This window comes from Fonsecaea monophora, assembly GCF_001642475.1.
Source record: "Fonsecaea monophora strain CBS 269.37 chromosome Unknown Scaff166, whole genome shotgun sequence".
Lineage (NCBI taxonomy): Eukaryota > Fungi > Ascomycota > Eurotiomycetes > Chaetothyriales > Herpotrichiellaceae > Fonsecaea > Fonsecaea monophora.
In genome coordinates, this window is record NW_019174097.1 from 25804 (window position 1) to 48434 (window position 22631).

The 22631-nt window shown below is 54.1% G+C and overlaps 9 protein-coding genes across 9 annotated transcripts; 5 read left to right on the forward strand and 4 right to left on the reverse strand.

The window, feature by feature from the left end:
• Nucleotides 1-395: 395 nt before the first annotated feature.
• Nucleotides 396-2212, reverse strand: AYO21_11548 (hypothetical protein; the record flags this gene model as incomplete). The annotated part of the gene is made up of 3 exons (XM_022661437.1): nt 396-886; nt 948-1523; nt 1615-2212. The coding sequence occupies 3 exons, from the start codon at nt 2210-2212 to the stop codon at nt 396-398; spliced, it is 1665 nt and encodes a 554-aa protein (XP_022506253.1).
• Nucleotides 2213-2766: 554 nt separating this feature from the next.
• Nucleotides 2767-4098, forward strand: AYO21_11549 (hypothetical protein; the record flags this gene model as incomplete). The annotated part of the gene is made up of 3 exons (XM_022661438.1): nt 2767-2800; nt 2924-2963; nt 3045-4098. 3 exons carry the CDS (start codon nt 2767-2769, stop codon nt 4096-4098), a joined length of 1128 nt encoding a protein of 375 aa, XP_022506254.1.
• A 186-nt stretch (nt 4099-4284) lies between these two features.
• On the reverse strand, nt 4285-6116 carry AYO21_11550 (hypothetical protein; the record flags this gene model as incomplete). Its single annotated transcript, XM_022661439.1, has 4 exons — nt 4285-4476; nt 4554-5199; nt 5257-5600; nt 5652-6116. The coding sequence occupies 4 exons, from the start codon at nt 6114-6116 to the stop codon at nt 4285-4287; spliced, it is 1647 nt and encodes a 548-aa protein (XP_022506255.1).
• A 517-nt stretch (nt 6117-6633) lies between these two features.
• Nucleotides 6634-8780, forward strand: AYO21_11551 (hypothetical protein; the record flags this gene model as incomplete). The annotated part of the gene is made up of 8 exons (XM_022661440.1): nt 6634-6800; nt 6866-7302; nt 7380-7408; nt 7467-7892; nt 7989-8186; nt 8265-8399; nt 8466-8633; nt 8694-8780. 8 exons carry the CDS (start codon nt 6634-6636, stop codon nt 8778-8780), a joined length of 1647 nt encoding a protein of 548 aa, XP_022506256.1.
• A 1570-nt stretch (nt 8781-10350) lies between these two features.
• AYO21_11552 (hypothetical protein) lies at nt 10351-11229 on the reverse strand (the record flags this gene model as incomplete). The annotated part of the gene is made up of 3 exons (XM_022661441.1): nt 10351-10603; nt 10656-11154; nt 11220-11229. 3 exons carry the CDS (start codon nt 11227-11229, stop codon nt 10351-10353), a joined length of 762 nt encoding a protein of 253 aa, XP_022506257.1.
• A 1068-nt stretch (nt 11230-12297) lies between these two features.
• Nucleotides 12298-13379, forward strand: AYO21_11553 (hypothetical protein; the record flags this gene model as incomplete). Its single annotated transcript, XM_022661442.1, has 3 exons — nt 12298-12363; nt 12412-12597; nt 12651-13379. The coding sequence occupies 3 exons, from the start codon at nt 12298-12300 to the stop codon at nt 13377-13379; spliced, it is 981 nt and encodes a 326-aa protein (XP_022506258.1).
• Nucleotides 13380-13943: 564 nt separating this feature from the next.
• Nucleotides 13944-15605, forward strand: AYO21_11554 (hypothetical protein; the record flags this gene model as incomplete). The annotated part of the gene is made up of 1 exon (XM_022661443.1): nt 13944-15605. The coding sequence occupies one exon, from the start codon at nt 13944-13946 to the stop codon at nt 15603-15605; it is 1662 nt and encodes a 553-aa protein (XP_022506259.1).
• A 1061-nt stretch (nt 15606-16666) lies between these two features.
• AYO21_11555 (hypothetical protein) lies at nt 16667-18649 on the reverse strand (the record flags this gene model as incomplete). The annotated part of the gene is made up of 1 exon (XM_022661444.1): nt 16667-18649. One exon carries the CDS (start codon nt 18647-18649, stop codon nt 16667-16669), a length of 1983 nt encoding a protein of 660 aa, XP_022506260.1.
• A 1269-nt stretch (nt 18650-19918) lies between these two features.
• AYO21_11556 (hypothetical protein) lies at nt 19919-21363 on the forward strand (the record flags this gene model as incomplete). The annotated part of the gene is made up of 3 exons (XM_022661445.1): nt 19919-20968; nt 21030-21094; nt 21213-21363. 3 exons carry the CDS (start codon nt 19919-19921, stop codon nt 21361-21363), a joined length of 1266 nt encoding a protein of 421 aa, XP_022506261.1.
• Between the last annotated feature and the right edge of the window lie 1268 nt (nt 21364-22631).

Sequence of the window (22631 nt, forward strand, 5' to 3'; positions counted from 1 at the left end):
GGGGGACGGGGTAGAGCAGACCAAGGCCGATGGTGGCCACCGCCCATTACCACCACCTCCTGAGACGCTCTCCCCTTTCTCCCTCTCTCAAAATTGCCTGGCCTTTCGATGAGGGCAGTGAAGACGTAGCCTGTACCCAGGAGGAAGTTTCATCGTTGAGGACAAAACTGGCACTCTGCTCCAGAGAATTGAGGGCGATGGGAGAGGGTTAGGTATATCTTCTAGGCGTTAGGCTTTGAAAATATATATCAAGTATCTAAAGCATGGTATGTATTGTAATACCAGCCCCTCTACATGCCCGGCCGAGCACTGTTGGAGAGAACTTGACTACTCCCTCCCCCATCAGTGCATGCCACAATTACTCTGTAAATCTATCTCCCCTATCAATCGTCCTCTTATAATCGCGCCCGGAAATTCGACCTCTCCCCAATTTCCCTCTCCACCCACCTCTTGAGCATGTCCCTCATGATCTTCTGGTTCAGATTCCGCGGGATCTCGTCCACGAACCGCACCCCTCCCCGCAACCGCTTGTAGTTGCTCACGCGCGGGTTGAGAAAGTCGTGGATCTCCTTCTCCGAGAGATCTTCGGCCTTGCCCCGCTCAGACCGCACGATGTACGCTCGAGGGAGGTCGTTACCCTCGCCGTCGGGCACACCGATGACCCCGACGTCGGAGATTCCGGGCAACTGTCCCAGGATGGACTCGACTTCGGTGGGACTCACCTGGAAGGACTTGTACTTGAGGAGTTCCTTGGAGCGGCCGACGATGAAGAGCTTGCCGTCACGGGCGAAGTGGGCAATGTCCCCCGTGCGGAACCAGCCGTCGCTCGTGTATGCCGCGCGCGTGGCTTCGGGGTTGTTGAAGTACTCCTTGATTATGTTTGGTCCTGAAAACCTAGTCAGTGAAGAAGTACGAATCTGATAAAAGGTGGGATATTGGGTACGGACCTCTGACACACAACTCCCCCCGTTGGTCGTACCCCAGCTTTTCCCCATCAGGGCCGAGGATGACGGCTTGGATGTTGGGCAACAATCTCCCCGAGCTACCCTCCCTGTCGACCTCGGTGGCATTCGGCTGCGCCGCCGCGGTGACCGTCTCCGTCATGCCCCAGTTGACCCGCAACACGACGCCGTCGGGCAACATGTCGTGGACCTTCAACTGCAGGGGCAACGGTAGGGGTGACGCGCCACTCATGGCGAATCTGATGGACGCCAGGTCTTCCCTCGAGCACTCCTGCACGACTCTGTTCCAGATGGCGGGGACGATGAAACAGGCTGACAACCGAAACTTTTTGATGCTGGCCATCAGCGTGGGAAAGTCGTACTTGGGGAACATGTACACCTGCATCCCGCACTGCAGGGCCATCATGTTCTGGACGAAGATGCCCACCGCGACAGCATTCTGCATCACCCCCGGCATGCGGAGGTAGACGCCCTCGGAGATGGCTTTCCGGGCGAAGTGGTCAAAGTGGAAGGCCATCTGGCAGAGGTTGGCCACGATGTTGGAGTGCGTGATGACAACGCCTGTGAGGGTTTCAACACACCCACAATTTGATTAGTTTTGGTTATAATACACCTAGTATTATTTTTTTTTTGGAGGGGTGGCTTTCCTTACCTTTCGGACTGCCTGTCGTGCCGCTGGAATAGACGAGACAAGCCGTCGTCCGTTCGAGGACGGCAGGGTCGGTGACCCTCTCCCATTCCAGTCTTCTGTCACTGACGATGGACTTTCCGCCTCCGTCCACGATGTCCAACTCGGCGGACACCATCATGACAAGGCGAATGCCATCGACTCCAGATTGTCCGATGGCGTCCTCAGCGGCGTCCCTCGTCTGCGCCGAACAGATCAGGATCTTGGGTCTGCTTAGCCGTATCTGTCTCGCCAGCTCAAACGCGGTTGCCGTCACGGAACACGTCGCATGCACGCCGCCGGCGCAGATCACGCCGAAGTTATTGGGCGCGACCATGACTTGGTTCTCGACGTACGAGAGGACAATGTCCCTGCCAGCGCCGTGGCTGCCGATGCCGAGGTCGCGATAGCCCTGGCCGATTCGGTGCGTCAGGTCGCGGGCTCTGGCGAGGGTGACGTGGTTGGACGGGTTGGACGGGTTGATCCATATCGGGTCGTCGTCCTTGAAGGGTGTGCGGGAGAAGAGAAACGTGAGTAGGTCGACAGAGGGGATGTCGACGTGGTACTGTGACTCGAAGATCATGATTGTAGGTTTGTATATTGTGTGTGAGTTTACCCTTGGTTATCTATGGGGGAGGCCTCTTGATGAAAGACCAACATCCACGCTCAGATCATGACAAGAGCTTTCTCTCGAGGCACAGGCAGAGAAGGACATGTACCACCGCAAACTGTACTGGGTCCACTACCGAGGTCGTCGCTCATTGGACTTTGACCATGGAGAGTCATCCCGTCCTGGACCCTCCCACTCAACTAACCAGGTACCCAGGTAGTATCTCACTACCGCGTAGTGTATAGTGTGTAGAGTGTAGTTTATTGGCAATACCCCCGAACCTCCAAGGCCTCCACAACAATCGACAATCGACAATCGGGGAAATGTGGAGTAAGTACCAGGTGGGGCCGAAGGGGAGTATACGAACCTACACTACATGGCCAGCCTTGTCGTTGGTAGTACTGTAAAGATTAGAATCAAAGATACGACCTGACTTGGACTTCGGAGAAAGGGTCTGCAGGAGCAGATATCGGTCAAAGGGGGCTTCCAGAACCGGATGTGAAGGTTCAACAGCGACCGAGAGAACCATGTCATCAGACGCCCCTTTGAAAGGACTGAGAGGTGAGTGAGTGATGGATTCAACATCCTGTTCTTGTTCTTCTTTTTGAGCAAAATATGTGTGTTTGTGTGAATGAGACAAACAAATATTCTCATACTAATCAAACCCCGTCTTGGTACATCTAGTCCTCGAACTGGGCGGACTTGCTCCAAGCCCCTTTGCCGGGTTCGTCACCCATATCGCCATATGATGTGATCATCACAGCATCCACGAAAAGCCCCCCTCCCTGACTTTGTCATAAAACAGGCTCGTCCTCGCCGACTACGGCGCCGACGTCGTCCGCGTTGACCGACCATTCGAGGTCTTCGGCCCGCCGCGCGACACGCTGTGCCGACACAAGCGCTCCGTCGTGGTCGACTTAAAGCGGGAGCCGTCGCGCCGCGCATTCATCGAGCTGGTCAAGGCCGCCGACGTGCTCATCGACCCGTACCGACCCGGGGTCATGGCGCGACTGGGTCTGGGTCCGGACACGCTGCGTGCGCTGAATCCGCGCCTTATATACGCGCACCTGTACGGCTTCCGGCCCTGGGGACTGTACAAGAACCGCGCGGGCCACGACGTCAATTACCTCGCCGTGTCTGGCGTACTATCGCTTTTGGGCCGCAGAGACGAGAACCCGTCCCCACCGGCGAATATCCTCGGCGACTTCGCGGGCGGCGGGCTCGTGTGCGTCGTGGGCATCCTGCTCGCGCTGCTGCATCGACGGGTCTCTGGCAGGGGCCAGCTCGTCGCGGCCAACATGGTCGACGGGACCGCCTACCTCGCCACGTTCATGCGGCAGCAGCAGGGTCACCGGAACTGCGACCGGCCCCGCGGCGAGAACCTCCTCGACGGCGCCGCCCCCTTCTACGAGGTCTACCGGACCAGGGACGACCGGTTCGTCGCCGTCGGGGCCCAAGAGCCCCAGTTCTACGCCAATCTCCTGGCGGGACTGGGGATCGATCGTGAGGTGTTGCCAGAGGAGCAGTGGGACAGGACAGCGTGGCCGCGAACCAAGGAGCTGTTCGCGCGCATCTTCAGACAGAAGACGCGGGACGAGTGGAGAGCGATATTCGACCGTGTCGACGCCTGTGTGACGCCCGTGCTCGACATGGATGAGACAGAGGGGCCCTTCCACCCACTCGTCGAGCTGTCCGAGTCTCCCAGTCTCGACGTCCAGGTGCAGGAATCGTATCCCGAGTTGAAGAAGGGACAAGGGAGCGAAGAAGTCCTGCATGAGTGGATTCCCCAGGTCAAAGCGTCAATTCATATAGATCCCTCTTCCAAGATTCTCTGCATGAGGCGAGACACAAAATTGTAGTCCTCCTGACAGAATATCTTGATGGACTACCTGACGACATCTGATCTGAACCAAGGATGTAAGATATCCGCTGGTCTGTGGAAATATCTTTCCTCCCCTAAACAAGGCGCAACAAAAAAAACATCTCTTAATCTCGAAAACAACTCCCCTCCTTCGCTCCCAAACAACCAGTCCATCTCATGCCTTCTAAGGGACATGCTCCAACCTCAAATGGGTTTCGCCGTCATACGCAGAAAGCTCCTTCCTTGCCCTTGCTGCCTCTGCCCGGATGATGCCCTCAATAGCCTTTGAGCGGGGGATGAAGCGTGCCTTGAAGGGTTCCGGGCGCATGTTCTCACTCTTGGTATATGCGAAGATGTCCAATTTGACTTCGTTCCCCTTGAAAGAAGAAATGTGTAAGCCTCGCCCCAAAAATCGAGAGACAAACGCAAGGGGATGGATATTAGGTCACTTACATTCTCGTCCAGGCCGGGCTTGAAGTCAAAGGCCCAGAGAAGCGTCGCAATCGTCAAGAACAGCCCTTGCTCGGCCAGGGGTTGCCCGCTGCACTGGCGGCGACCCCATCCGAAAGCATTGTGACCCTGCTTGTTGGGATAAGGCCGCTCAAGACCACCGAGGTAGCGCTCGGGCCGGAACTGGTCAGGCTCAGGAAACTCTCTTGGATTTCGATGGATGGCCCACACATTGCCCGTGATAGGGGTGCCTTTGGGTATCAAGTAGCCCCGATATTCGTCGTCCTGAATCGGCGCGTGTGGGATCCCGCCGAGAATAGTAACGGTCCGCCACCTCAGTGTCTCATTGACGACAGCTTTGATATACGGCAGAGACGCCTCGTCACTCCAGTCCGGGACTCGATCTTGGCCAACCACTCGATCTAGTTCTTCTTGAGCCTTCTTCAGCTTGTCCGGAAAGACGCACATTGCCAGGATGAAGGAGAGTATCGTTCCGCTGGTGGTGTCGACTCCGCCCCCGATGAGGTTAGATGTGAGACTCGAGATCTCCTCGTCGGCAATATTACTTTGTTCTTGCTCCCTGAAGAGACGCTTTGCGAAGTTGTCCTCGGGGGCTTGAGCGCCTTCTTTCGACAGTGCGACAAAGTATCTACGAAAACAAAATCAGCCTGCACCTACCGAAGCGGGTTTTGGTCGAGTGAATTACCTTTGCAAATGTTTTGCCATGGTGTTCATCTGGCTCGGCATGGGGTAGATCCAATTGAGCCATTTGGGCAGTTTGGCCAGGAAGGGTATCGATTCGACGATGAAAAGACCTGGGATAATGAGGTCGACCCCTTCCATGGCTTTGAGCGCCATCTGAGCGACATAGTCGTTGATCTTGTCGATACGGCGACCCCAGCCAATGATAGAGACAATCGAGCACGAGTACCTCTCAACGCTCATGACAAAGTCATCTGGCTTGTCCAGCAGATCGCGGACCAGAATCTTGGATTCGTTGGCCTGAATCGCGCGCCAGGGTCTTATGGCTTGTGAGCCCGTTGCTGAATGCTGCTCGAGAATAAGTTAAACGGTTCGGTGGCGAGACAATTCTGTACGTACCATTAGGCGACGATGAAGGCGCCACTTGTCTCCGTAAACAAGGCACACCTGGTTACTCTCTGTCGCGTTAATCATGTCACCCATAGCGATCATATGAGGTCGAGAAGAGTAAATGTTTGCTCGCTTGTCGAGCAGATCGGATATTGTCCAGATGTCGTTGCACATAATCGTCGGCCTGTGGCCCTGCCAGATGGTGATCATGGGGTCCTTGTAGTATTCCGACCATTTCTCGAAGTCGATCCATGGCTTGACTTTGGGAATCTGGTAGAAGTTGCCAACAAGCGGCCAGGGGAATGGTCCAGGGGGAAGCTTTCGACGCAGTCGAAGGACTCGGATGTAGTCAACAAGGATGAATATCACCGGCAAAGAGATCACCCCAATGACCGCTGCCCGCAGGAGGCTGTAGGAGTCAAAGCTAAGTTCCGTGGTGCCCCGAGCACCCGACAAGTTCTGGAGAACACCCATTTTGCTTCTCTGGCTTCAATAACGGACCAGAAACAGCTTCGGGCAATACTGCCACAAATATAGTCTGCATCTCCTCTCTGTCTTTGAAAGATCCAGCAGCATAAGTAGAGAGAGCACGGCCACAGGGTCCCACATGATTGATGTTCTGCCTGGATGATCCTTCGAGACAACAAAAAAGACGCCCACATGAAGTCGCCGACAGCTGAATCTTTCATGTGGAGAAGGGATTCTGAATCCGTGCCACGCCTCCAGGCTTTGTTCGTGGAGAGGCTTGTGGGGTTGACGAAGCGTCTCCAATGCTTCAGTCAAGGCCAAGCCGAGATCCGGGGTATTTTCCGTGCTTTCGTACCTTGTACCCTTCGGCAGTTGAGGGGGCATTGCGCAGCTGAGCTTGGTGGTCGTCTGGGGTTTGCAGTCATCTTGTCTTGATAAATGGCGGTCAAAAGCCGAGGGACGCTCCAACAACCTTGAGCATCGTTTCCATCAAGCGAGCTGCAAAGAAGCCGCCCACAAAACCATGGCCCAACTGGAAGGCTTCCTCACACGTTACGCTACCACCCTCTCACCTACGATCCTGATTGGGAGTTTGGTGGGGCTTTGGGTTGTGTACAATGTCTTTGTCGCTCTTCGAGACCCCCTGCGGTCGGTGCCTGGACCCTTTTTGGCCAGGTTCACAAGGCTGTGGTACCTGAGAGAGGTAGACTTCTTCCAAACTCAGAGATGATCGTCGTTGATCCTGACATCTCCAGGTGGCTCGAGGTCGATTCGAGAGGACGAATATTGCGCTCCATAGGAAATACGGTACTGAACTTGCACCTTGCCGAATTCTTCGCTGTGGCTTTCGAGCTGACCTTGCCAGGACCGATTGTGCGAATTGCACCAAACTATTATTCCATCGACGACGCAGACGCCATCAAGACCATTTACGGCCATGGGACAAACTTCGTCAAGGGAAAATGGTACATCGCCTCCAACAACCCCAAGAACAAGCATCCAGATCTCTTCACCGACCTCAACCCCGAGTCCCATGCCATCAACAGGCGCAATGTCGCGTCGTTGTATTCGATGACGAGCTTGGTCGCTATGGAGCCGAATGCTGTTGCGTGTGCCGAAATCCTGGTCCAGAAATTCACCGAGTTCGCAAAGAATCACAGCGCTATCAACCTGCAAGTCTGGCTGCAATACTGTATGTACCGTCGAATCTGTGCTGGAGCTGCAACACGAAATATCTTGACAAGAGTCTCCTGGCTAACGACACATCAGACGCTTTCGATACCATAGCACTCATCACGGTAGGTCAAGCCTCTGAGGTTCGCTCCACCTGGTCTGCTGAGGTTAACACATCTCCAGCTCAGCAAACGATTTGGCTTCTTGGACACCGGCAAAGACAATGGCAATATGATCGCTGCCCTGCACTCCTACCTCCTTTACCTCTCAAAAGTGGGCGTGTACCATGAATGGCACTATTTCCTCAACTGGATTTTGTCAATGTTGCCCAATGGTGGAATGCATTACATGGGTACGTTCATGCAGCAGCAGGTTCTGGAAGGCCAAAGACAAAAATCCAAGCGCATTCTGGAGAAAGACGAGTCGAAGCCAACAGACGACTTCTTGACAAAGCTGCTGAGGATGCACGCCTTGCAGCCGGATAAGTTTCCCATGGAATCAGTGTTCTCGACCTGTGGGACGAATATTGGTGCCGGGTCAGACACCACGTCGGTCAGCCTGGCGGGTATTTTGTACCACTTGATGAAGGCCCCTGCCGTGATGGAGAAGGTAAGACGAGGATGAAGTCTTGCAGAGTTCAAACAACTCCTGGAGTTCCATCATTTTATGCGTGCAGAAGACCAAGCGTGCTAACCGCGTGTGTAGCTGCGACAAGAACTCGATCAGGCGATCGAAGAGCGCGGGTCAAACGACATACTTTCCTTCCAAGAAGCACAGAAACTGCCCTATCTCCAGGCCGTCATCAAAGAAGGCCTTCGCTGCCATCCAGCAACTGGTCTCCCTATGGTCCGCGTCGTTCCCAAGGGTGGCGCCCACATTGCTGGGAAGTATTTCCCCGAGAAGGTGAGATTTCAGCTTCCTCTCCCGGTACTCTGGGGAAGGACTCTCTCAAAGTAGTAGTGCTGATGTCTTGAGCGACAGACCGAGGTCGGCGTGAACAGCTGGGTCGCACACTCCAACAAGAAGATCTTTGGCCCAGACGCTGAAGAGTTCAGACCCGAGCGCTGGCTTGAGTCTCCTGAGAGAGCTGCAGAGATGACTCGCTATAACCTCACGGTAAGCGAGGCGTTCACCTAATGCCCACCCTCCCACTTGTGTTCTCAGGCTGATGTTGTCGAATAGTTTGGAGCTGGATCCCGGACCTGCATCGGTAAAAATATCAGTCTGCTCGAGATCTCAATCCTGATCCCCGAGCTGGTGAGGAAATTTGATTTCACGCTTGTGGATCCGAACAGGCCCCTGGAGATAGAGAATGCCTGGTTCGTCAAGCAGAAGAACTTGGACTGTTATGTGAGTTTGAGGAAGTAGCATTGAGTCTTCAAGCGTCCAGATTTTGCCGAAGCAATATAGTGGGATATTATGGATGAATATATCAAGTTTCGCGGCTGCAAATTTGCGGAGACTGACCTTGGAGAAGTCGACGCACTCTATATCTGAGGCTGGAGTCTGTGACCCTCTTGTCCACAGCATTGCGCTGAGAGCCGACAGTTGCAACTTGTGTCGATACAAACTTGGGTGTCTTAGCAAGCTGCCTGGGGGGCCACCCACCAGACCAGCACCACCGTTCAAGCAGGACGGTGGACAGCCTATCGTAAAGAGGCCCATCGGGTTGCGGCTAGTTACGACTTCTGGGGAATCCCGAGGCAGTCAACCCAATCGACTTGCTTGTAGCGTGTAAAGGTAGCTGCCTCCTGACCAAGGCAGCAAGGCTGAGGTCTCTGTAGGGGCGAGGATCCCACGCCAATGAAGGCAGCTCTAATGATTGGCCCAGACCTCCACGACAAGGGGGCAAACAGCTCGCCAGCCTATCGTTGACCTTTGTCGCGCTGCACAGCCTTTAAGCAGTGACCGGGGTACCAGAGCCTTTCGAACAAAAGTCGTTGACATGGATATATAGACCTGCGCCCTAATGCTGGAGGGAAGATGCTCCTCCCCATACCATCATCGACAGCAATCACCGCGACAAAGTGATCCAAGAGACCCAGCATCAACACACAATACCATTTCCTGCATCACCCTTCTCTTGTTCAGCAAACCTCTTCTGCAAATCAGACAGACTCTTCCCCCGGCTTCGTGTGGATTCAGCCTTGCAGAACGCCTCCAAGCAACCTGAAGCAACCTAGCCGCCTACTAGACCCCTCCAAGGACACCGCCACACTCAAAGGATCCACGATGGCTCTCACACTGGACGGCATCATGACTATTGTGTTTGGTGTCTTCATGGCCATCATGTCTCTTGTGTCGTTGTGGCAGGCGGCACACTTCGCCGCACGTGGTCATCGAAGTGAGTCCGACGCCGTCTCGATCGATGAGGCTTTCGAACTAACCCAAGTGTAGCTCGCGACCCTCGAGTCAACAGCTTTGAACTGGAGGCATGACTCTGATGGTGACGGCATTGTACAACATCACCTTTGACAACAATAGCATCAGAGCGGCATTCTTCATCAAATATCCAGCCACGGTGTTGTGGTCATGAGGAGGTACTGGAGGGGGCAATGGCGCCAAAGTGTTTGAAGATTTGTCCGCTACTGGGTTTAGTTATGCTTTCCGCCAAGGTCCATCCCGTTTGCCCACCGACAAGCTGGTGAAGCGCAGGGAATCAACAAGGAGTTTGCTATTCACAATGGAAGGACGAATCAGATGGCACAGCATAGAAATGAGCCGATTTGGCCTCGCTAGGTAGCAGCCAATCCAGCCATGATTCGCACCCAGCATATTCTCGCAGACACCATCCATAACACAGAGGTTGGAACTGGCAGATAATATTAGAATAGACACTACCTGTTTGATCTGTTTAGATTCGTGACAAGGTCATCAACACCAAAACATTTTCTCATGTTGGTGATTTTTGTGTACGATCCCCCAACACCGCATTCCACCAGCCATGCACGTTCTGGACGCGGACCAACCAAGGGAAAAAAGTCTGTACAATAACCGAATCTGCACGCGCGATATATCTCAATCTCCCTGTGCCACCATCGCTAGCATCGTGGAGAAACTGCAGCTTCTATGATCCGTACTCCTTGTCGTGAACAAAGCTGCCTCTGCTCCTTGTGCTTCTACTCCTTCGGCCTCGGAACGTGAAACCTCGTGACTTGGTTGTTCTGGGTTCGCGACGTGAGGATCCGCCCATACAGAAGAGGACAGTGCAAATGAAGAAGCACGCAAATGCAGCCCATTCAAACCCAAAGGCGTACTTTCCAATGTCGGAAGCTTGACCGTTGTTCCGGAAGTTGTTGCGGCCTTTGACGTACGCGGCACTGTAGACCCGTTAGCACACTTGCGCATGGCACACAGCATACATGGACTCACGTCATAAGAGATGCCTGGATTGCCTGGAAAAACATGGCCATCATGCTCAAGAGACCACTGAGATAGGAGCCCAATCTGGTGCACAGGGCGAGGAGGCCAGTAAACAACGCGCATACGCCGAAGAAGAGCGCAATGAGCATGAAAGCAAACATGAAACGAGTCATCAAGAAGTAGTACCCATGACGCTCAACAAAGTTCCGAGGGACATTCACCGTGGTGTCAAAGGTTCGGTGAGACGCAGGGTCCAGTGGAAATGCCGGATGCACATCTGAGTAGTGCTGGTCGCCGCAATGTGTGCGTCCGTTCTGAACACCGCACACGTTCCAATATGACCATCTTGACACGGGAGGAGCTCCCGGAATATTTGCGGTATCTGCTTGTAGAATGTAGAATTTGTTGACAGGGCCATGCTCAACTGCGCCCGCGAGGAGGATGAAGAACATAAACAGAAGGCCAGCGGCGAGGAGGATTAGCGATGCCAGGCCAAAGAGACCGTTACCTGTGACGCGGCAGTCAGTACGAGGTACCTCGGGATCGTCGTCTGCAGGACCAAGCTTCACTTACGGGACGCCATGGCGGCGCAGTGAGTTTGAGGGTGGCTGGAGCTTGCAGCAGAGTGCCCAACGGCGCGACGAGATACGAAATGTAGAGAAGGGTGGCCTGGAGGGACGGTTTAAAAGGTGGGAGATGTGTGTTGGGAGCGATAGAGGAAGCAAGCGCGGGGTGTAAAGAGTAGATAGCGGTGGTGTGGGAGGAGAAGGTGCTCTTGTACTAATGCAGCAGTGGTAAGAGAGCAAGAGAGCTTGTGATGTACGTATGTTGGTCGCTCGGTATGCAGGCAGTAGATGTAATGCTGTGTCTTGGATGAGGTCACCCAACCAAAGGAACCAAAGGAACTGACCACCCACTAGAGCTTGGATCCTTCCCGTCTCTTGGAGTGACAGCCGACTACTGGAGGTACATTTACCGGAGAGCTTGGAAGACTGTGGAGAGGGACCAGGATAGGGAAGCCGGAGAGGGCCATAGGTAGTGGTACTGCAAAATTGTTGGAGAAGGTTTAGAGGGCACCCACAGCGCCCAAGATGGAGAGTACAGGGACGGACAATAATGACGGCCTGCCCCCTAAGACTCAAGCGCAGGCCCCCCCCCACACCGACTCCAAGGGCATCAACTTGGGCTCCAGGGCTTTTCCCGTGGACTCTTGGATGCCTGCTTGGGCAGGCGATGACGCACCTCCAAGCAAACTGAGTTAGAGGTCCAACACTGTAGCGCAGCATGCTGCAGCACAACAATTCACCACGTCATCAACAAATGCTCCACTTAGTGCCACCTTCAGGCAATGCTAGTTCCTAATATGGCTAGTTTCCGTGATCGGGCTCCAATAGCTGAAAACTCTAATCCTCGCCAATCCTCCCATCTTGGCCAAGCTGGAAAAACACCGGTCCGCAGTCTTGCAGTCTCACATTCTCGCAGCTTCACTGGTGATGTCGGTGACCCTTTGGTGCCATCACCTGATATCGAACCATCCTTCCACCTGGGGCCAGCCTTGCTTCCTCGGACAGTACTTTGCAAATCACTCATTATTGTCCTGCTTCCCCATGTTTAACACATCTTTTATTTTCTGACTATCGAGGTTTCCACAATGTCCACATGGGTCTATCCTCCATTACCTCCCGACGAGCTTCGAAAGGCCGAGAATGACTCTTTGGTATGGTTGAACAAGTGACAAATTGTCCATACACTGACTTGCCCTCAGAAACTTGAGCTGCGATGGCTCCTGGAGTCGCTGCAACGTGCCTTGCCTGCTCTCAAAGAAGCTCTGGAGGAATGTGCTGCACTGTTGGCGCCGAAAGAACCCGGATCGACACTGGTCCTGTCATCACTCAGATCCGAGAGTGTAAAAGGCTTTGTAACAAGGGTTGGCACCAAGCTTCTCAAGGGCGTACGCTGGCCCCCTAAAATTCCCCGAACCTACCTGGTCTGAAAGCGTTACAGGACATCCATCTTCGGCTGACTACGTTGCCACCAAATACCCCAAGAGGTACCACTACTTCCACACCCTCGACTCGCCTGATGTTCCATTCCTCCTCTTCATCCTCCGAAATTGTCCTCTCTCAACTGTCAGCCGTCAAGTCTTTACTCAATGATTCACTCGACGTAATCGACGTGTCAAGGTGGACCGGCCAATCGACTGACTCCTCCTTCATCTCGGGCCAATTGAAGTTGCTACATGACCATTTGCGTGAAGCCAAGGCCTATTTGAGAGGTCCAGTGACCGGTGCCGATATCTCCTCTATCCCAGGGGCTGAATGGTGGCTAAATAGCCCCGATGAAAACGTGTTCCAACCACCGTTGGGTGAAAACCTCAGTTTGCACTTTACGATCCAGGAAGCCAATCTTGTTCTCACTGTCCGAACCCTCGCTCCAACTTCCCCTGGTGGAACTCCCAGCACCCCTTCCGAGGGATCTTTCTCGCTCTCTGGACTCAACCTCAGGACGAGGTTGCTGGGGTTAGGTCCCAAGCCTCCAACTCACGACGAAATGGGTGAAATCTTTGAGTGGCGCGGACGGCAAGATGTGATCGTCCGTGAAAAGGTTCGAGTGGAGACGAGCGATCCCAGTCTGCTCAGCATTGCCGCAAAATTGAGTGCGCTGGAGCATGAGGTTGGCCGTTGGAGGATGAATCTTCGCATCATTCTGACGGGCAGTACTGAGGAGGATTGAACTGGATACGCCATCAAGTTTGTGTCTTGCTTCGACTACTGCACGTTCCGCAAAGGCTTGGTTCACCGGTCGACGCTGTGATCTTCACGGTCCATACTCCATACAATTTCCATCCGAAGCCGATAGTCTGGTGGAGCGTTTCACGTGATGTGCAGCTTCGTTCGCGCCAAAAAGTCAAACCTGCAGCGGGACTTTGCCGGTTTTGGCCGTTAGGGAGTTTGGTGCTCCCCAACCTTGCATCCAAGTGCTCCCGCATGTTGCACTCTTACAACCTCAACCTCAGCTGCTCGTTCTCTTCTTGCGATGCTCCGACCAAGGCGCATTCCCTCTCGGCTCGAACAATGACCTCCAACGCAGAAATAGCACACTTTGTGCGCTTCCCATCTCGCGCATAAAGACGAAGTCTAAAATGGCAGCACAGGCGTCGTTGAGGACAAAGACTGTTCCTCCTCCCGACAGTCCTTTGTTCTCGACAGAACCAAAAAACCTGGGCCGGGTTTTTGTTCCTTGCTTTCTTCGACACAGTCTTACCACAAGTAAATCACACGTGGGTACACATATAATATGGCTCCCGAAGTCGTCAATGGGTTCGCCATGGTTGCCGATAAGGAGCGATCTTCTTTAACAAGGCTATTCCATCGACGATTCAGCTCTTCGAGTAAAGTCAACACCAAAATGTCGACTTCCAATACAGGTATGGAGCAAACAGGCGTTGTCCAGAGCGAAAGTTCTGCTCGGATTGAGACCACAAGACCACCTCACCTTCGGCGCCGAATTACGATTGGCGGTTCGGGTCAAGATGCTCAAGCTGCCCAGCACACGTCCTTGCCAACAGATACAAGGCATGGCTCAACAACTCTTCAAGGCGGAGGATCCGGATCCCTAACTGCGAAATGCCATTATCCTCCCACGAGCTGGAGGCCCACTCCACCTGCTCAACTTACCGTTTCGGATGTTGAGCGAAACGATCTGTCAGGAAGCGGTTCAAACGGTGGTGAAGACGATGGGACTAGGAAATCATCCACGACTGTCCAAGTCGCAGGACCTCACCTCAACCCTCCTCTCTCAAACAGCACGATGACTGCCAGTTCGCCGGAAAAAGCGAGGGACCCTCCAGCATCATCCAATGGTGAATATCGGTCTTCTCCAGCTCGACCAGGCTCTCGTCGCCGCTACAGTATAATCTCCTCCATGTCCACCAACTCAACAAACGCAGGAATCTCACCGACTAGAACGACCGGCGCATCAACTTTAGGTCGGCGAGCTTCCGGTGGAATCGCCACTCTGCCAGATCCGAGGACTGTGTATGCTCACACGTATCACTACACGGTCTGTGCTCACACATCACCTCCGATGTCCCGACCCCTCAATGTGCAGCCTAAACTCGTGCGGTACAGGGAAGGACTTCTGGCGTATCCCCCATTTCATCTGCGTGGGTACAATGCTGATCAATCAATTGCACCTCCCACGATCTACATCCTGGATGGATCGTGCGCCGACTGTGACATCAAAACACGACGCCACGCCGAGTCAAAGGTCCTGTCTAGATACTCCCATCAGCTGGAAAATCTTTACATCCAGCTGAGTCTTGTTCAGAAGGACATCGCCAACAAGAACCACGACGTCTCGATTCCTGAAAAAAGCGACAGCGCGGTAGCCATGTTTTCATTCCCATCGACCCTAGAACTGGAGACCGAGGCGACCCAAGCGATTCTGGAGATCGAGGATCAGCTGGACCAATTGATCAGTAGCCGTGATCGTGAGGTTAGACAGATTTGGAACGGATACACTGCGAGGTGGGGTCCGGCAACAGTTGGAATTCACCGCGAACACAAGACTCGCGAAAGAAGTCAAGCAAGAGCCGCCGTCACATCGGACAGCATGTCTCAGGACACTGCAGCCTCATCAACCGGCTTTGATGTCCCTTTAAGTGATCACAGTCCCGGCCGAAGTCGCACGATGACCACGCTGAGCACGAAACCAGCCTCTCACGTGAGCCGAAATAGCAGTTCCGATACCCACGCGCGCACCAGATCTGTCGGCGGTCCACAGGAACGATATTCGGACGGAACATATGGACTTAGCGTTGACTCGTCAGTGGATGGTGTCAAAGGACGGGGTCGTATGGTGGTCGATTGGATCCGGCCGTCACGACGGGAAGGTAGGAGCAGGAGTGTCGCCGGGGCCACAAGCCGGACAAGCAGTCGAAACGTGCCAGATAAATGAAAACGAGGACAATCAACAAGGAACATGGGATGCAAATCTTTTGGAATTTCGCACCATGGGCAATCGGGAGAGTCGAGACACGCATCATTTGGGTAGGTATATTGAAAGGGACATTTAACAAAACGCCAATCACAAAGGGAAAGCAAGGCTGGGTAAAACAAAAGAAACGCGGATTCATTGCCATTTTCAAGATGGTTTTACACGGGGCTGTCATACTCGGGATATACCACAAAAGGGTAGGAGGCATTCTGCGACAATTGTCATGGCGGCGGATCATGTATGTGCAATAAATGAATGACACGACCAGACCAGACCGGACGGCGAGACTGGGAGGGAATTACCAGCATACCACCATTTCAGAAAGAGGGATAGCGAAGCTGGAAAGAATGAAAAGGGAAAACCGACAAAAAAAAAAAAACGGACCGGACAGATTTACTCCATGTATATAGATAGCATTCAAGAAACGAACGACCGACGACAATGATGAATGACGATGACAACAAATAACAGCTATAAACGATGAAGAACGCGAATTTTGGATCGAGTGCCACACAGTCTTTTGGATTTTTATGTCTATTCTAGTAGACCATTCAAGCCATTTTCCCACTCGGTTTTGTTTCCCAGGTTCTTCGGGTATGGAATATCTGTCTATCTACTTAGGTACAGGTACGTGTAGGGATGGAGAGGTATAAGTATAGATATTGAGAAGGAAGCCATCGTGCCTCGTCGCTCTTCCCCCATTCTCTCTTCGTACATGGCCGAATTGGCAGGCAATGGTCTTGTCGAGGTGTTGGTGCTTGTAGATGGATGGATGGATAGATGGATAGCTCGAGATATTCTGGTTCGGGTTGATTGGGGCTCAAGTACTCAAGCTCAAGCAGAAGCAGAAGCATGAGTATGGGTTTGAGCCTGTTCCATCCCTTCTTGTAGCCTGTGACCGAGTCCCGGATCGCTCTCTCTCTCTCTGAGACACAGAGCGAGTGAGAGAGACAAGGCACACCAGGAGAGAGTATTCACAGTTCCCAGCCGGGGTGTACACAAAGGCAGCAACTCTCTCAAGACTACAACTTCGCCCGTCCCTGGTCGATGCGCCGCCAACTCTCGGCGTCCAGCTCGCGGAACCGCTCCGCCTCGAGGTCGAGGTAATACTTCCTCGCATCGGCCTGTCCGCTGGTGCTAGTGACCGTAGGAGCCCCCCAGTCGATGTTCTTGACGACCATCTTGGCGTGCTTGAAGGTGTCGCCCACGTCGACGAGCTGGTCGCGCACCATTACGAGACGCGGCACGGCGTAGCGCGGCACGCCTTTACTCCGAAGGGCTTTGAAGAGGTTGTTCATGAAGGCTTGCTCGCCGGGTCGGGACGAGGTCGAGGTCTGTTTTTCGTTGTTGTTGATGGCCGGGTCGAGCACAATCAGCGCCGTGCCCGCTTGGCCGTCGTACTTGGCGAGGCGCTTGCCGACTACCACGGCGTCCTTGACGAACGGCAACTCGGAGATGAACGCCCTGACTTCGCCGGCTGACACGTTCTCGCCCATCCACCGATACGTGTCGCCGATGCGATCGACGAATCTCACCCAGTTGTCGCTCTCCTGGACGAGTAGGTCGCCACTGCGCTGGAACAGGTCGCCCTTTTCGAACACGTCTCGGAGCATCTTGTTCTCCGTGGCCGACTCGTTGTTGTGGTAGTTTGTGTAGGTGGCGAGATTGCGGATGCGCGCAATGGCCTCACCAGCTTCGCCCTTGGGGCACACGATGCAGAAGCCCGTCGTGGGGTCGCGGACCGGTGACTCGGTATCGTAGTCGAACCGGACGATGAATTGGTCCTTCTCCAGAACCTTCTTCCTCAACGTCCCCATGTAACCGACCTTGCCAGCGCCCGGTTTGCCGGCACGGTGGATGTTGTCGAACTTGACCAGGCCCTCGGTAGAGCGGTAGAATTCGCGGACCTCGCGGACGTTGAAACGATCTTGATAAGCCACCCAGACGTCCTTTTGCAGTCCGTTACCCAGAGCGACCTTGACATTGTGGTTCCTGTCGTATGGCCCCGCAGGTGTAGTTAGGAGGAAGCGACACAGTTCACCGACATAGAGAACCCTCGTGGCGCGTGATTCGTGCACGTCCTTCCAGAACCCGCGGGCCGAGAACTTTCTCGCGAGGCAGAAACAGCCGCCCTGCCCCGCCGAGTAGCACAACCCAGTGAAGAATGTAGTACCGTGGAAAAGGGGCATGCACGAGTACGTGCGGAGACCCTGGAGGTATTTCTTGGGGTTGGAGGCGTCGGCCGAAGACGTGCACGCGACGGCGCAGATGAGGCTGTTTTTGATGCTGCATGCTTTGGGTTTTCCCGTCGTGCCGGAAGTGTAGATCAGGGCGGCGACAGAGCTCATATTCTTGGGTGGTGTCGGCGGCAAGGCCGAGGATGGTGATATGGATGGGTCTGGGAAAGGGAACTCCATGATACTCCCCTTGTCGCTAGGGAGTGGCGTAGGTCGAAAAGAGCCCAGATTCAGCCTCACGGTCTTGACCTGACCGCCATCCATCGATTGTGCAGCGGACGCTGCGTAGCCAGCCAGATCTGGGGTGCTGAGAATTAAGGGTGAATTTGGTAGCCGCACGCAATGAAGTAATGTATCGTCTCTTAGGGCGCTGTTGATCAAAGCAGGCGCTGCTCCCAGCCTCGTCAGAGCATAGATGGTGGCGACCATTTCGGGCGAGTTAGTCATGAAGACGGCAACGATGTCTCCATCCTTGACCCCCAGACCCTGGCTCAAGCCGAGGGCGAGTTCGTCCACCTGGGCCTTGAGTGCCCTGAAGTTCCACGAGCGACCTTCAAACCACAACGCATCTGCATTTGGGTCGCAGAGTTCCAGCATGCGATATAGGTGAGGCGACTGAGCACCGAGCTTGTCGGCGAATTGGTACAATCGTTTCACAAAGGACTGTTCCTGGCGATATTGACGGATGTCTCTGCTGACGCCGATGCGGTGGTCGGCGTAGTAGAGCAACCCTGCGGCGGCGGCAGTGGATGCCGCTATAGAGGCCATATTGAGCAGTGAGCTTCACCAGTTGCCCGAATCGTTGACTTCAGATTTAATGCGAATGAAGAGAGATGTTAAATTTGAACCAAGTTGAATCCAAGGGCACCTCCGAACACGCAGACACAGTAATACTCCTTTCCCGTCAGAGGTGCCGTGCCTCGGACGTTTCTTGATGCTGGCTGGGTGTATCTCACTCCTGCATACAAGTGCCGTAAGATATTCAGCCTAAGTCAGTCTAGGGTTAGAACAGGCCCCCGAAGCTGACTATGCTTCTCTCGGGAGCTCGGCCGATGGGCGCGAACGAGGCTGGAATGATCCCTCCGGCGCGGTACGGGCGTAAAGACACTTTTGGGATCTCAACTAAAGTGCCTCGGACGTGCAACAAGGAGAGCTGCGTACGAGTTATGCTCGAGGTGGCAGTTCGGAAATTTGGTCGTGGTGGTTCGGATGCTCTCCCCTATAGACTAGAGGCGGTTCCCCGGGCCGAGAAGAGTTGGAGAACCCACGTCGTCAGAGCAAGTGAGCGAATGAGTTGCGTGGCTACAACGGTGTCTGGGAAAGCCCCACGGGGGAGACGCAGGTAGAGACAAAGAGAGGGCAGGTTGGGAGATAAATATCAAGGAAGGTCGGGGGAGAGAAAAGACAAGGGAAGAGAGGGTGAGAATCCCACACAATCCTGTATTCTTTTAAACTCGTTCCTTCGTCTGTTTGTCCCAATAATCATATATCCAGGGGCTTCAATCACACTTGCCGATTCCTTTGAGTATCTGTGGTCTGTGGTCCAGGGTCACTGGGTCACTGGGTCAACCTTTGAATGTGGAGGTGGGGCCGGTGGCTGCCATTCTAGCGAGTTTTGTGCTGGTCAATATCAGTAACAGAATCATGCAGGGCTGTGTGTCATCTAGCAGTGCATGTGCAGAAGACAGGAGAACAAGGGAGACGGTTGAGGCCAAGGTGACCGCGGTGCTTGTGGTAGTTGTCATGGTAGTTGTGGGTGATTCGTACGAAAGAAAATGTTTTGAGATCCCGCATCAACTGCCGGAGGCTCAAAGTCCGAAAATGCCGAGGCATGATTCTTCGAGTGATTTATGTTGCTGCTTTAAGCCACTTGAACAACCACATGCGGTGCTGATGCTGCCGATGCTAATGATTGAGGTGGGAGAATTAATTACTTATCCTTCTGCCATTGTAAAAAGTTCTTCAGAGTCGAATTCTATCCTCTTCTCTTGTCTCTTTTCCTCCCGTTACTTTATCGTCTTCATCACATCTGACACAATGAGCGCCCAACGACGGCTCGACGCCCTCTCCGGCCAACTCTCCTCCACATCCACCACCACTCACTCCCCAGGCGTCCAGAAGATTCTGGAGAAGCACCCCGACGACATTGTCATCACATGTGCCACGCGCACGCCTCTCACCAAGGCCAGAAAGGGCGGGCTCAAGGACACCGCGACTGATGAACTTTTGATCCACGTCCTCAAGGCCATCAAGGACAAGTCCGGCATCAACCCCGACGTCGTTGAGGATGTCTGTGTGGGGAACGTCCTGCAACCAGCCCCGGGCTTCGTCGCACGGAGCGCCGTTCTCGCCGCAGGTTTCCCTGTCGCCACGGCCGCTCACGTCGTGTCGAGGTTCTGCTCGTCGGGCCTGTTGAGCATCCAGACCCTCGCCAGTTCCATCGCCATTGGCTCGATTGACGTGGGCATCGCTGTCGGGCTGGAGAGCATGTCTACCAACAGAGACGCCCCACCCTCGATGAGCGAGGCGATCATGTCCCACCCGGTGGCCCGGGACAATGTGCAACCCATGGGATGGACGTCAGAGAACGTCGCCCGCGACTTCCACATCTCGCGCGAGGAGCAGGACAAGTTCGCCGAGAGGTCGCACAACCGCGCCGAACGAGCCCAGAGAGAAGGCTGGACCAGCGACGAGATCAGCCCGGTCACGACCAGGTGGATCGACCCCAAGACCAAGGAGACCAAGACCGTCACGGTGGACAAGGACGACGGCATCAGACCGGGCACCACGTACGAAGGGTTGGCCAAGATCCGCTCCGCCTTCCCGCAATGGGGCCCGACCACCACGGGCGGCAACGCCTCGCAAGTCACCGACGGCGCGGCCGCCGTGCTGATGATGAAGCGCTCGACGGCCCAGAAACTGGGCCAGCCCATCATCGGCAAGTACGTCAAGAGCACCGTGGTCGGGCTGGAGCCGCGCATCATGGGCATCGGGCCTAGTTTCGCGATTCCCAAAGTTTTGGAGAAGACGGGCCTGACAAAGGAGGATGTGGATCTGTTTGAGATTAACGAGGCGTTTGCGTCGATGGTGAGCATACTCGGACCTCCATCAAAAGCGCCATGACACTTTTATTAACAAAAACCAATAGTATGTCTACTGCGTCAACAAACTCGGTCTGGATATCGAAAAGGTCAATGTCCGAGGTGGTGCCATGTGAGTTCTTTTTTTTCCTTCCCCATCTCTCCATATCGCTCTAATCCCCATCCCTTCCTGCCTTGAACTGGAAAACATCGCTTCTTAACAACCAACCAACTAACACAAATCTCTTCAGCGCCATCGGCCACCCCCTCGGCGCCACGGGCACCCGTCAAGTCGTGACACTCCTCTCGGAGCTGAGACGGCGCAATCAAAAGGTCGGGGTGACGAGCATGTGCGTCGGCACGGGCATGGGCATGGCGGGCGTGTTTGTCTCGGAAGCATAGTGAGAGTCCCCGGGTCCGGGTTTCGGCGCTGGTGCTGGGTGAGAAAAGCGAATATTGTTGGGGGTGATCATATACATCATATCATATCACGTCATGTCATTCATCCCATCCCATCCCATCCATTCAGCAAAGTACAGTACAGGATATCCGTCGCCGACGAAAACCTTTGGTAGGTAGAATTCGTGATTCGAATCGCGCTTCTTGCCGGAAAAAATTGAGATGTCATCTCTTCCAGCAGATGGATGATGGAATTGAATTTGGACTTGGCTTTTCAGGGGGGGACCACGAGTTTGGGTGGTGAGAAAGAGCATGCATTTGCCATACAGTACGGTGTCAAGAATTATGGAACGGATCTCGGGGAATGGATTGGATTCGGTATGGGCACGAATACAACAGGGTAGGGAAGGGCAGGGCCGATGCTGTGGACGCCAGACCTGATTCTTATTCCCGGTCCTACACCCATCCACTCATCCAGACGTTCGATAGGGGAACTGTGCCGTTCACAGCATCTTTCGAGCCTTTTGGCTTCGCTCGACTGGTGTTTACAGGCCAATCACCAATCCATCCATCCAATAAGCAGGCTCCTTGGTCGTCCTTCCCGGGTTCTGGTCGGGACGAAGTACAGACCCACAGACCTCCTCCCCTTTTTTTCTGTTCCTGTCATTCCCATCCCAACGTCTCTCTATTTCTTTGATGGGTCTGCATCGCCGTAAAACTGTTTTTTGTCCATCTGCATCTCGTCGTCGGCGACGCCAATCGTGGCGAAATACTGTGCCCGGACCGGCATGATCAGCCACATACATAACGACACGTTCCAGGAAATAGGGAAGCTTTGAAAAAGAGAGTTTGAGACTTTTTGAGAGATGGACCCCGAAAAAAGGGACAACACTTACAGCCATGGCCTTGCGATTTGCCTCGGGGTTCATGGGCTTACCCTGCTCGTTCATGGTGGCCAGGAGGCGGAAGTAGTTTATGTAAAACGCCGGCGTGTACGTGTTGAAGAACTTTGCTTCCTGGTCGTACGGGTTGCTAAAGGTGTGCGGCGACCGCGGCGGCACCGTCACGTAGTCGCCCAGCTTTGCGTCGACGGTCTGGCCGTTCAGGGCGTGGAAGCGCAATGTCCCCTGGGTGACGAGGAAGGTTTCGTCGTGCTTTTAAGCCCAAAGAAACGGGAGGGACGGAGAAGAAGTGAGTGGAATATCTCCCTGAGCAAAGCAAACAGGGAGGAAAGAGATGTGGGAATTTGGGGGGGGGGGGGGGGGGGGGGG